At 46.8% G+C, this 13,965-nt stretch overlaps 1 protein-coding gene across 1 annotated transcript; it reads right to left on the bottom strand.

Annotated features, from left to right (window-relative positions):
- Positions 1 to 573: 573 nt before the first annotated feature.
- Positions 574 to 5,872, bottom strand: tent5aa (terminal nucleotidyltransferase 5Aa). Its single transcript, XM_030395089.1, has 2 exons — positions 4,531 to 5,872; positions 574 to 4,064 (listed from the first exon to the last, which is right to left on the bottom strand). Exons 1-2 carry the CDS (start codon positions 4,954 to 4,956, stop codon positions 3,285 to 3,287), a joined length of 1,206 nt encoding a protein of 401 aa, XP_030250949.1. The 5' UTR covers positions 4,957 to 5,872; the 3' UTR covers positions 574 to 3,284.
- Between the last annotated feature and the right edge of the window lie 8,093 nt (positions 5,873 to 13,965).

Here is a 13,965-nt window from a genome sequence, read left to right as displayed (position 1 = left end):
GACAGTCTGTCATGTGACCGGTGTCACAGTCAGCTCTGTTGTGCGGAGTTTTATTTCAGCCTGACAACCATGAGACAGTTGGACTCTGGTCTCTGCCGGCCTTAGCGCTGATCGTCATTGCATTGCTGTCCGTGTATGGGGGGTGGGGGGGCTGTTAACGGCGAGAATTTGATGAGCAGGCAAAGATATTCATTGTACAAAAGCGTCGAAGTCTCTTTTTTGGGTGGATGCAAATCCCCTCACATTCAACAACAGCTCTTTCTGGCAGCAGCGGGCCGTTTCTGGACGGGTTTCTGGCTGGGCCTGTTGGGCCCGGCAGGCCATGGCAGGGATTTGCCTCTCTGAGTGAGTGAGCGAGCAGGGAACCCATGTGAAAGCCGCTGAATGGCTAACGTCAGTGAAAAGAGACGCTCCAACTCTCCTTTGAAAAAAAAAAAAAAAAAGAAAGAAATCTGAAGTTAATCGACGAGTGAGCCATTTCTCATGTTTTGGCAGTTGGACGCTGTCTGGACTCACACAGGGCTTTAAACTTGATTTACTCCCACATTAAAAAAACAAAAGAAATCACAAATCTGGTTTTCAAGATTTTTATTGATGAAAACATCTTTAACCTTTTGACCCATTGGACACATAACATAATATAGCAAAAAAGCTATTGAGAACATATCCTCTGAAGCCCGATCACAGATTCAAAAGCACTGCAGCACTGGCAGTGTGTGATACATTTATAAAAATAACAATCATAAAAAATATACATACAAGACGAGGATCTTTTTTCTTTCTTTTCCAAAGTGTGATTTGTAAAAGACTGCATGGACAGAAACGGATACTTGAGACAACGCGTACGAGACAATGCAGTAACCCACAATCTCTAACCGATAGGCACGATCACTAACTGACAGGCAGACTGGAGCTAGCTAGCTAGTCAGCTGTTAGGACTTCACTGAGTATAAAAGGACAATACATTGCCTGCACAATCCAAAGGATACCATCAACATGGACAGTCACTGAGAAGAAGAAGAAGCAAGAGCGAGACCGGGGTCAAGAAAGAAGCTGATGAAGTAAAAGTCGATGCTGGTCTTCTGGGCCTAACCTACCTTTTTTTGTCTGCTTAAAATCATTTCCCTTGTCTATCTGCCGTCAGGAAAGGCTGCGGTGTCGTTAGCGAGGAGTAAGTGAGTTGGCAAAGCCGAAGCGTGTTATCATACATATTACACAGTTCTTACACAAGGAAAAAAAAAAAACGATGTGGAATGAAGCGTAAAAACCATTAATGAGCATCAACGAGCAACCTCACGAACGGAACAAAAAAACAAAACAAAAAACTTAAAGTCTCCTGAGGCCGGTGTGAATGCACGCAGGTTTCTTCAGCTTCCACTCGTCTCGAGCAACAATCAGGTGATTAAAAACGGAGAGCGATGATATCTGAATGTTCGGGTCCCCCTGAATAAGTGGGGGAGAGCCGCAGCACTGTCCTTTAAGCTTCAGTCCGATCTTAACAGAGACAGTTTGTACAGTAAAGTGTGGTAGCCCCGGAGAGATAAAACCCCATCACCAGCTGCACCCATCTCTCCAGGACGACTCACTCTCCCTCATGCCTTCTATTTTTTTTTGTTTAAAAAAAAAAAAAAAGCACTGGATTTTCCTTTCTCCTTTCTCTCCCTGTTCTAACCCCTCCTCCCATATCAGCACCTTTTTTTTTTTCTTTCTTTTTACCTACGTCAACAAATCGCCTCATTCGGACTTCGGGGCTGTCAGAGGAGCCACCAGAAAATGTTTGGCACGACGTCTTCAGGAGCCCTGAACAGAGAGCGCCTGCAGCCCCAACCCCAGCTCAGTTCAAGCTCTTCAGCAGCAGCTGAGGAATTCCCTGCCAGGGTGCTACAGCAAATAGTGTCTCATCATCTGAGGTGTCTCGGTAAATACCCTTCCACTGTAGGAGGAAACACACACCGGCTCTGTGTCGGGCCCCTCTCTCTCTCTCTCTCTCTGTCTTTCCCCCTCTCCGTCTCTTATCTACTTCTTGTTTTACTTTTTTTTTTTTCTCTCTCTCAGGTGAGAGAAAATGAAGCACCACTGTACAGAATATACAGTAAATTTTTGTGTGAGTTAGTTTTTTTTTATTTCTCTGTTGCTGATGATCTAAAGATGCTTGCCCTCCTCTTCATCCTAACAAATAATCAATACCAGCATTCATTTGGATCAAATGTGTTGGCTCCAAAATTTCCCCCTCTCCCCCCGAAAAAAAATGTGAATCTTGCAGCAAAATCATCAATCACACGTTCGACTTGCTGCTTGGCTGCACAATCCACACGGGGCTCTTTATTTTTCCCATCTAAACAAACACCGACTGTGCATGGGTTTATTTTTTTTTCATGTATACATTCACAAGCCTCTAGGGTGCTGTTGTCCTGTGTGTAAACAGAGCGGTGGGGCTGATTCACCCCCTCCCCCCCAAAAAACGTGCATCCTGCTCATACTCGTCTCTGCCTGCTGAGAGGCAATAGGCACTTTTTCTTAAAACACACATTATGTTCACATATACAAATAGACATAGCTTCATATGTTGTTTTTTTTGTTTGTTTTTTTGTTTTACCCCCATCAAAATTGGGTTTTAATGTTAGAAACAATCAAGAAAAAAAAAAATTAATAATATCTTTGGTCTGTAAACAACCATAATTATATCCAAATGCACGGCGGAGAGGCCAGTTTGTTATCCAAGCTGGTTCCACCTCACCTCAAGTTCAGCTGATGTCAGAACAGAGCGCAGGCACGTTCGTGCGTGCGTGTCTGTGTACGCGTGTGTGTGTGTGTGTGGAGTAGCTGTCAACTTCAACTGATGCAGCTGTTTGGTGTGCAGCTGAAACGTGCTGGCTAATCAGTTCTCGACAGGTCGGGTCGGGTTCTGGATGACAGTTCTGCTGCTTGCATTCAGCCTTTTTGGATGATTTCCAAGCTACCAAAAAAATGTGTCTTTTTTTTTTTTTTTTTCCTCCAAAACCTGGCTGACCTGGGGCAGGATCTGAAGAAGACGTTGGCAATTTTTTTTTTTTTTTTAACAAATGTGAGATATTTTCACATTGAAACACATACAAGCCAACCGTTCACACTCGGCGCGTGAACACAAAAACGCAAGCTTTTTTTAAAAAAAAAAGAAAAAAGAAAAAAAAGACTCTTTTTTTTTGTTTTTTCTTCCCGCCGGCTGTCACACACCAGGCAGGTCTGAGGCTCGCTCCCGTTTGCTGAAGCGGACTGTCTCCCTCCTCCTCTCCGCGGTGCCTGGCTCAGTTACAGGGCAGCCAGGTGGAGTACGCGGGCTGCTGGCAGGCGAACACCGGCTGTACCTGCGCTATGTAGTAGTTACTGAAGTTACCGTCTGCCACGTAAGGAGCAGGCTGGTAGTAGCAGGTCACGTTAGCCACGTTGGGGATGACGTTCTGCTCGGCCAGGACTCGCACCGCCAGCATGGCTATGAGCCCCAAGGTCTGCCGCCTCTCGTGTCCCATCAGGCACACCGTACTCTCGTTGACCACCCCGTGCAGGGTCATCAGGTAGTCGTACTTGCGGTCCTCCAGGCCCACGAAGTGGTTCTGCAGGTAGGACTCCAGCTTGCGCTGCTGCTCGCCAATGTCGGGGAAGTCTATGAAGAAGCGGGAACACATGTAGCGCTGCAGGGACTTCATCTCCGACTCAGAGGCGGCCCGGAAGCCCCTCACCAGCAGGTGACAGTACTTGAGCAGGCCCCCGCCCCGGATCTCCTCCGGGTTCCGGGTGCAGATGACCTTGTGGCGCAGGTGGTCCAGGGCCTCGCCGAAGTCCCCGTACACGCTCTCGCCCATGATGGTGGGGTGGAAGGTCTCGGCCATCGGGTTCTCCGAGCACTCGTAGAAGAGCAGCAGGGAGTCCAGCTTGATCTGAAACGAGTCCACGCTGAACTCGAACTGCCTCCGGAGAGAGTCCACGAACTTCAGCTCCACGTTCTTGCCCCTGTTGTTGGAGAGGGAGATGAGGCTCCAGCGGTCCGAGTCGTTACACACCTTCACCATCTTCTGCACATAGGCTTCCTGTTTGTTTGTGTGTGTGTGTGTGAGTGAGAGAGAGGAGGAGGAGAAGAGGAAATATGAAGTAGGCAGCCTTAAAAGAGCAATCAAGACATAGTTACATGCACATCCAGGCCTGATTTTGCATTGTGCAACAAGGTGAACTGTCAATAAACTAAATGTCTCTCTGTGTGTGTCTGTGTTGTGGATCTTGTGTTATTAATTGTGTTGACCCTCATATTAAACACCATAGATGTACTCTGATATGGGATCTGGGTGGCTGAGCTCAATATCCTCTCCAAATTGGTTTAACTCAATCCTCTTAACTACAAAGAAAAAAAAAAACATTTCACTATCACTGAACTAATCTAATTGTTCATTAAGCTTCACATAATGGGTCATAAGCCGAATTGGCACCAATGCAATTAAATCTTGTCTAGAATTAAACAAAAAGAAGCAGCAGGAGGAAAGCAAATTCAAAACAAAGTACCTTTAACGTTAACGGCGTTATTTTCTCTTTATTCACACAGTCGGGTAAAAAGTCCAGCAGACAGTCCAACACTATGTCCTTCACAGTCTGGAAATCACTTTCACCTTTCATGTCTGCGCAAAATATGAGGTCAAGGTCCTTAAAGCCCAGTCCGCTGTCCTCGTGCAGAATGTGGCTGGCCGCGGAGCCGTTTAACCGCACGTCCCGGACGTGGATCTGCTTCTCCTCCATCCGACTCCGCACCACCTTGACGATCTGCCGCGGCTGCATCTCCAGGGTGGGGAAGTTCCCCCGGCCGTGGATCGGGATGGTCTCCGTCAGGATGGCGTCCAGTCGCTGCACTTGCTCCCAGCTGAGGACGCTCACGTTGCTGCCCTCCGCGTCTGACACGCAGCTGGCGGTGGAGCCACTGTCGTCCTCTGACATGGTGACCAAAAAAAAAAGTCCTCAAAAAACGGGAAAAATTAAAAATACAATATAAATACGTTTTTGTTCTTGTTGTTGTTGTTTTCTCAAAGTATGAGCAGGTCGGTGGACGCGTCTTTTACGCGTTCGATATAGTTGGGAGACAAAAACTTCATCCAGATCAGGTTTCTTTGTGTAAAAAAAAAAAAAAAAAAAAGAAAGAAAAGAAAAGAAAAAAAAAGAAAGTGGTCCGAATAGGCTGTAAATAAACAAATAAAATTAAAATATATATATAAAAAAAGACCCCGAAAGCAGAAAAGTGATTTACAGTCACAGTTTTGCGCAATACGCCTGTGGTTGGAGGTCCGGTGGCGCAGCAGTCGAGCTGGTGGTTGTGTGGAGGAAGAAGCGCAAAGCCCGTCAACAGAAGCGTGTAGAAAACGAGTCGGAACTTTCTCCTCTCTTTTCTCTCCCTCCGTCCTTTTAAAACATTCGCCCCGGTGCCGCCGTCAGTGCGTCCGAGCGCTGCGCATCAGTCTTTGAAGGTCGCTGATGATCCAAGAGGGGGTTTGCTTTTCCGGCTGTGACTCCATCGCCCAAAGGCACGCCTATGATTTTATGAATTTGCATGAATAAGCTGCTCCTCGAGTCGCACTCCTTTGGCACCAGTCGACGATCGAAACCCCCCTCAGAGGAATCTTGTGGATTTCTTTACGCACGGCTCCTACATATCTTTTAATTTTTTTCCTCTCGCCTCTCCTCTTGCCAACAAATAATCCCGTTAATACAGTTTGAATGTGCTCAGGAAATCCAGCGCGCTCTCCCCCGACTTTTGTTTAGTTCAACATATTTTCCCCCCACTTGTGCAGAAGTTAACCGTTACCTGCCCACTTGACACGCCGCGTCCTTGTGCACCAGTCAGGACCGGAGTCTGAAGATGTCAGCTGTGCTTCACCCCGCCCCCCTCTGACAGTCTGCTGCTCGGTGAAAAAAAAAAGAAAAAAAAAAAAAAAAAAAACCCTGCTCAACATGCTCAACACTGTAAGACTCTGGTGAAGCAGCTCCCCGGACTGCATTCGTGATATATTCATAATGCTTTTTAATCTGAAGACCTTGGTGCGCTCGTTCCCAAAAAAAAAAAAAAAATCTGCATTAAAACATTTCTGCTCCAGATGATAATCAGTGCGCATGAATTCATTTATAAATTACGACATATTGAAGGTCAGGCCCTCCTACAAATCAATATCATGAGAGGGAAAAGACATGAATGAAATGGAATATGAAAGTTTTCCTCCAGTCTGACTGATTCATCAGCGTATAAAGCTGGCTGGATGTCGCCCTCTGTGGGCCGATTCAGGGACTATTTCCCTTAAAAAAAAAAAAAATAAATGGTCCCAAGAACGAACGGTGATCAACTTTAAACGTGCGCCAAAATAGCCTTCGAGGATGTTGTACTTTTGCTGTTTAAAGCAGACAGGAAACATTGTCTCTGGAATCCGGTAAGCCTGTTACCCCCAGACCACTAACCCCTTCAGGTCAAGCTCTGCAGGCCCTCGCTGATAGGCTACCCTCAGCTTCTAACGCCTGTCCACTCTGAGCTTGGGAAAAAAAAAAAAAACAACACACACACACACACACACACACACACACACACACCTGTCAAGGCATTTTTTACAAGACAATTGTGTCCTTACATTTCAGTTTTTCTATCAAGAAATCAGAAGTCCGCTCCGAGCGCCGGGCAGTCCCTGGTTCAGGCAGCATGTGTTGGGGTCAGTAGGGGGTTAGGGTGGAGGCGTGGGGGTCAAGGTGTGGCAGCTGTCACGGATGCTCCATTAGGCGGCGTAAAGCCCTGCGTCACTGCAGCCACCCAGATCTGTACCTAAACCCTGATTATCCCATTTACTCCATTGCATTACATTAACTCGGAAGGCCCACACAAGGAGCTCTGCCTCTGCACACCGTCACCGGACACACACACACACACACACACACACGGCCTCTGATATGTAGTTGGAATTACACGCTTGCAGCTCTGACAGACAGCAAAATAAATCGCAAATGAAGAGCTCGGGCAGGAAATGGGGAGTCTTGCTGCATGGCGTTGTGATTTAGAGGAATTCACCCTCGGTTCGTTTCTTAAATGTAACTTTTCGTTTCACGCTTTGCTTTGGCGCGTGTCGGACAGGTTGATCGCAGGTCCCTGAAACTGAATCCCACATCTGGAAATATACGTGGAACTATTAGTCAGTTACAATGGAGCGGGAGCGGCCCCCGTCGATGTGTTTCCCAGGTGTGGGGAGAGACGGTAGCCGTGGATTGGACCCGGTCCCTCCGCCGGTCCACGGCGCGAGGCTAAATCAAAAGCAGCTGTCACGGGCCAACAGAAGGTGGATGCATATGGTGCACCTCCAGAATAGAGCTCCGCTGATGAGTTGTTTTGTGTAAATACCACTCGTCACCTCATTACCCGCCGTGACACGGGTTATTCATCGGTTGGTGGGTTGTGAAAGACAGTGAGATGAGGTTGTCAGAGAATTAACCACCACCTCCTCCTCCTCCTCCTCCTCCTGGTGATGGTCATGTCTCAAGAACGGCAGCAGCTTTAATATGGAAAGGAAAAAAAACCCCAATAAACCCAATACAGACCACTATTCCCTCACTTGAGACTCTAATGTATGTGGGAGAGACTCCTTCTCCTGCTCCTCGTAAAGCAGATCTTCACGGCGCTCGTCTCTGGGGCCTACGAAACATTCTCAGGACAGCTCAGTTCCATAAAAAGAGAGAAAACTGAAAAGAGAGATGGACTTGTTTTGTGTTCCTGTGCCATTTATCCGTCTGCGCTAAGTGAGATTTATCTGCCTTGAAGTGCAACATCTCCGCCGCCTTTGAGCTTCCTCCTCGGGGTCAGGACCCTCCGCAGGATGGACCAACAGACCTTGTCTTGTAGCTCTTGATTACACAACACGATCCGGTATCTAACATCGACCGCAGTGATGTTTCACTTTGTGCGTTTCTTTTACGCAATGGCTAGTTCCTCTCAGTTCAACACACTCGACTCACAGGATTTTTAGGGGTCAGAGTTGGTGGTTGTTGCGATGTGTGCTGACTGATCCGTCTCTTCTGTTTGCATGCAATTTGTAGCTGTAAAATTACTTTTCAGAGGTCTGATGTCATCAGCATGGAGTCCTGAAGATGCTCAGTATTTCAGACCCATAAAGGCAACAATGTGAATGAGTAGAGAATAAATGAATGAGTATCTCCTTATATCTGTATTTCTGTAACATGTGACGCCTCTTCACTCTGATCTATCTCTCTGTTGGTGATTATCTCGTGTGGCCTGCCCTCTTCCAGGTCAAAAGGAGGTTGCGTGGCTCGGGCACCGCTCGGCGATGCCTCGTCCTGCTCAGTCGTCTCCTGGATCCACACACTTTACATAATGTTACAAATTGTATCAGACATTCTGCCGATGCAACCTGTAAACTGTGATTTTGACGTTCTTTTCTGCACCGCTGCAGAACTTACGCCCCGGCAAAAAGTGCCGGTCACTGCTCGTTGCCCACTGCCTCGGTGAACAAAACATATAAGCTCAATAAACTTGTGTTTGCCCCATTTTTCTGTGTTTAGCCTGGAAATAAACATCCCCCCCCCCCCCCCGCCCCCTCTCCATGGATGTCAGCCATCAAAATGGGCCTATTTCTGGAACCATAACTCATGTGGTCCGTTCATATTTATACGCGTCTGTAATAGTTGGACAAAAATACCGCCGGTGATTTACCTTTCTTTGAACGGCGAACATTTTTGAGGAGTGAGCCGCGTGGACCAGTTTCAACCGGAATATCTGTCTCGGCAGGAGCAGCAGCAGCAAACGAGGAGGGAACACAGGCGCTTGTTATGTTGTGCCAAAATAAGTAAACAGGCCAATAAGCAGTGATGAGTGACGACGCGATGCACGCAGCGGATGCTAAGAGTCTTCGTTTGAGTCTGTTGAAAACGGACTTAAATGCAGTGATGTGCAAAATACAGAACGTTTTTAACCGTCCACAGACGTGGAAATCCTTTTTCCCTGTTGCCAGTGTGACAGAGAGAAGCGAGGGCGGTGGAAAAAACTCGAGTGTCAATGTCGATAGAAACACTTGACCTCAGAAAACCATGCGGCGTGACGATGGTCTCACATACGGGCGAGCGACGTCTGAGCGAGTAACCGCTCGAGAAAACGTGAGCGATGACACGACCCGAAGAAAAAAAACAAAAAAAAACAAAGAAGCAGTCTTTGTCATCCCCTCTGTGTCTCCTCACTCCTCCTTCCGCGGAGATAACTGGATTTCCAGGAGGCTCATATTAGTTTGTGCCGGCTGTCGGAGAGATATTCCCACTGCTGACGGCAGAGTTAGTCTTGGTGGAGGATCAGAGGCACGACGACAGAAATGGGATTTCCATCCCTTTTTCAGTCAAACTGCCTCTGACCCCCAGTGACAATAAACCTGGAGAAGCGCTCGGCCCTTTAGGAAAAGCAGCGTGGGGTTATGCAGGGTTGTGGAGAGAGGAGGCCGCAGCAGGCTCTCCAGTAAACAGGATCCCTTTATTTCAGCTCCTTTTGATCCCAGAGGGATGGTGTGTGTGGCGAGTCTGGTTTCAAATGATCCTGGCAGATAAATGCTGATGGTTACAGAGGGGGTCTTGTTTCACGGGGAGATCGAGAGGCCCCTCTCACCTTATCACAGGGTCTTTGTGATCGCGCAGTCTGCAGGTTCGGGGGTTGGTAAAGAGGCTGAGCGCTGCTGCTGAAGCACTTGAGACGCTAATAGATGCCACAGACGTGCTGTGATCTTGGTGCTGTACAGTGCGTGCTGTCTTTGGCCAACTTTCATTCGGCGCATTCACCATAATGATACGACAGCCTCTCCCCCACCTGGACGCTCTAACCATCATGAAGGCGTGCTGGAAGGCATCCACATCAAACAGCCACACCTTTAACTGGAGGGCTTTTAAGCATGGTTTTCTAATCTGTGTCATTGTAACCGCGCGCTTAATTGCAGCCTGCATCCTGGACGGGTGTGTCCATTTGCGCTAACAACGTGTCTTAGCAGTCATTCGAGACGGGGGGATAAAGCTAAAGACGGGAGGATTCCTTCCAAGAGTCTTTGAAAAACATTTCACCTGTCTTTATTTGCTGGAGGGGGGAAAAAAAAGTCGACAGCAAAAATGAGGCTGCAGGCTGCAGGCACTCAGCTCAACTTAGCAATAAAAACAGAGAGCAGGGAAGCAGCTGGCCCGACTCAATCCAAAAGGTGACAAAAATGACAATTTGTGGTCAGGGGGTTTATGTGCGGGACTGTTCCTCGGCCAGCTTCTTGGTCGTCACTGTGAGGTTACTGGCGAACAAATACTTCGTAAAGCACAAATCCGTTTAAACCCATAAACAAGGTGTGTTATTGAGTGAGCCTTTGAATGTTCCACGCATAAACCCACATGATTTGTTGATTTCTTTTTTTGTTACCTTAGGACGGAGCCAGGCTAGTTTTTCCCCAATGTTTACAGTCTTTATGCCAAGCTAAGCTAGCTGGCTGAATCGTCCTCTCTCTGAGAAGACATGAGGAACGTTACTGAGGCGCTCATCTGGTGAGAAAGCAAACGATCATATTTCCCCCAAATGTTTATTCATTACTTGAGAGGAAGGAGACGGACAAGGATGAAACAAAGCGACCCTGCGTGCAAATGTATGTACATATGACCCAACAGTAAAAAAAAAAAACAATGCATGCAAGAGAAAAGTGGAAGTTACGATGGTGATGATGATGAAAGCACCAGAAAAACTCAGCAAATATCAACGGCCGATCGACTCACGGTCTCAAACCACTGTCATCACATCCACTGGTTTGGCACATGCTTTGTGACAAAAGCCCTGAAGACGTCACAGGACCGCGCTTCTCTGCCAGGAGACACGTGGCCTCCCGAGGCTGTCACACTGACAGCAGGAGGAAGGCCAGCAGGACGTGAGCTGAATGACAGCAAAGATAGCAGGAAGGCCGGCACGTTCTGGCCACACTCTCGGAGTGAAACACGTCCTGAGATCCTAATGGTCTTTGTGACGCTGCCAGCAGAGTGACGGCCGTGGAGAGAGGTCGGATAATCCCTGGGCTAACTGGCTCCATGTCCACTAAATAGGATTTAAAGAGCTAGTCGGACCTTTGCCCCGTCCGACTGGTCAGCGTTCCAGCAAAGACGAGTACAAATAACTCTTAAGTAACTCTGAAGGGTATTACAGAGGACCGGCCATGCATCCGTCAGGCTCCTCAACAACCTCATGTTCAGAGTCTCCACTGCTAAAAATGCATCTTTAATAAAAATTATATTTTAGAAGAATTTTTTTTAGTAGTTAATAGAGCTGGATGATCTTACAGCAATACTTGACATATATTTCTTCATCCTGCGTTACACATGGTTACTCAACTGAGTTTGGTATCGACGTCTTCAAATTGCCAAACAGAATCCGCGCAACTGTTCAGGTTGATATTAAACTTAACTGACAGTGTGTCACATTCTCCCTTTGTAGGTCCCTTAGTTTGGACACTGTGGGTGGTATTTTCTCCATATGAAAACTTTTAATTGATGCTAGAATAACTTTTAGCAACCAGGAAGGCCGCATGTGTCATGATGCAACATGTTTACAGCCTGAAAATATGTTCGCCCTCGGCGCTGGTCGTCGCTCGCTGTCTTGATGTGCGAACACAGATAGCTTGTTAGCCTTGGCTAGCTCGTTAACAAACCAGGCCCGCTCCAGCTCCACCCACACTGCACCTCAAAGCCCAGTTTTTTATTAGCTGGGAGATAGGTGGAGTCGGGTCCTGCCAAGATGGCAACGGCAGCCGGTACCACCCACCTCAAGCTCCATTCTGGCTCTTCAGAAAATCTACTGGTGACGTCACGGCAGCTCTGAGCGCCGTGTTTACAGTCGGCTGGTGCACGGGTATCTAGGGGCGGATGACAGCTGACCATTTATGTTGACAGCTCTGTACTCTACCTTTCAGATCGGACGGCATCCGTTTAGTAGCATTATGGAAGATGACCATCGAAAAGCTTTGCAACTGGAACACCGTGATCCACTGAGTAAAAGGAGCACGAGAGTCAGAACTTTCTGTTGAATGGTTTCCTTAAGGTGGCTGGTGAGTTGTTGTGCTACATCGCTTTCAGTGACTCGCGACACAGTGGGTATTGTGCTAACTGGCCCGTAACAGCAGACCGCCGAGGGACCAATATATTAATGTTGTAAAAGTTAAATTCTGTTTAATGCTACAGTTTACCTTCACCCCTATAGTGTGTAATTATACGCTTCTGATCCCAGTCATACTGGACTGATACACTTAGCATGAGGGAAGTTGAGAACTACTTAAGAGTCATTTACAATCATTATACCTTAACCAATGACACCGACAAGCAGCCGGATGGGTAATGAAATGAGACTGGATAAATGGGGAATCTGACCTGTGCTCATATATGCTCTCGCGCTCTCCAGTCAGAGGAGGATGGGAACGTAGGAGGTATTCCATGGAGTGTCTAGAACGTCCCTTTTCCTCCATAAACAAATGAATCCTGAAGTTATCCTCACCGTCTGGAGGACGGCTCTATGACTTTTCCATCTGCCTGGCAGGAAGGCTCGATGGCCGCGGCCTATCCTCCACCATCTCTCCACAGGAAGAGAGCACCTTGTTCAAATATGCTCCACTGCTCCGTCACGCCCTTCTCTGCAAAACTATGCGCTCTGCAGCAGCGGTTACCAGACAGGGGTGCTTGAACCCCAGGCTCTGCAGGTACAAGGGAGTAAACGGAAAGAATGTGGAGTAGTTTAACTATTTGTAAAGTAAGTAAGGAAGTGAAATGAATGGTTAAAGCAGTGGAACTTGGCACCGTCGTCACATCTTGAAGATCCACACTATGTTCAGCTTCGAAAGCTTCACAACCTGTTCTAACCGAAAGCTCGTTTTTAAACGCCTGCACGGCGACGATCCCCGCTCAATGAATTTGCTACAAGTCACCTGTTCCCCAGCCGGGTCAGCACACAGGTGTTAATAAACAGTGACTATCACGCCGTAACGCACAAAACCTCATTTGGAAAGTCAGTCACCACGTCTTCCCTGTTAAAAGGAGCTTAACTGTCTTAACAACCAGTTTTAAGTGTAACATGAATTCAATGATAAACTTTGGCTGAAAGGTAAAACATTGTTCCCGCACTTAAAACACCTGCATAGGAGAGGACGGGTCATGAGTTTTAAATATTAGAACATGAATACATACCTGGGTAGCGTGGCCTCTTCCACTTAAGTCCAGTATAAGCCTGTGCCACTCCATATAGCATCCTTACAGCAATGGATCCGTGCCCATCCCTACTGCATAGACACATTTATATTTTTATCAATAGTATTAAATTGGATTCTGTTTATGTCTTTCTTTTCTTCCTCTACTTTAACTTTTTTTTTTTTTTTTTTTTTTTAACCTCTTGTGGACAGGGGTTGTAAATCTGTGTCTCACTAGAAACACTTGGTTTGGTGCGTCCGGTACTTGAACATGGTTGCATGTTACGGCACCAATGTTGATATCAATGGCAAATGAATAAAAAAGAAAGACTTAAAGACAAACAAACAAACAAAAAAAAACTTACATCGGTTATAAATAGTTGACAGAGATACCCGAGGGTAATAGATACATGGTTGAAATAGTTAGCGAGAAGAAATGGATGGCATCAAATAGTTCAAGCCTGTGGTCCGTGCCCCGGGTGGTAATTCTAATGTAAACAAACATTGCACTCTAATTCTACACAATCTGAATATTACAGAAATATCCATTTTGCGTCATCATTGGTCAAATTATTTCCAGTTAAAACAGAAATGCTTGTAAACACACTTGGAATGCTGATGAAGGGCTATCTGAGTTTATCTGACAGCGTTGCGAGGACAGATGTGGGAACCGCTGCTCTACAGCTACACCTTAAGCTTAGTATAACAAACAAGGGTGAGTTTATGTGTGCTTGGA

The sequence above is a fragment of the Sparus aurata genome, chromosome 17 (genome assembly GCF_900880675.1).
Source record: "Sparus aurata chromosome 17, fSpaAur1.1, whole genome shotgun sequence".
In the NCBI taxonomy this organism is placed as follows: Eukaryota; Metazoa; Chordata; class Actinopteri; order Spariformes; family Sparidae; genus Sparus; species Sparus aurata.
Note: the sequence above shows the minus strand (reverse complement) of the source record. Positions and strands in the feature narration are given on the sequence as shown.

Bases quoted from the DNA above. Each gene is read 5' to 3' on its own strand.
- tent5aa (XM_030395089.1), bottom strand. From the start codon at position 4,956: ATGTCAGAGGACGACAGTGGCTCCACCGCCAGCTGCGTGTCAGACGCG. The intron at 4,065-4,530 runs GTACTTTGTTTT...ACAAACAAACAG, and splicing joins TAACGCCGTTAACGTTAAAG to GAAGCCTATGTGCAGAAGAT.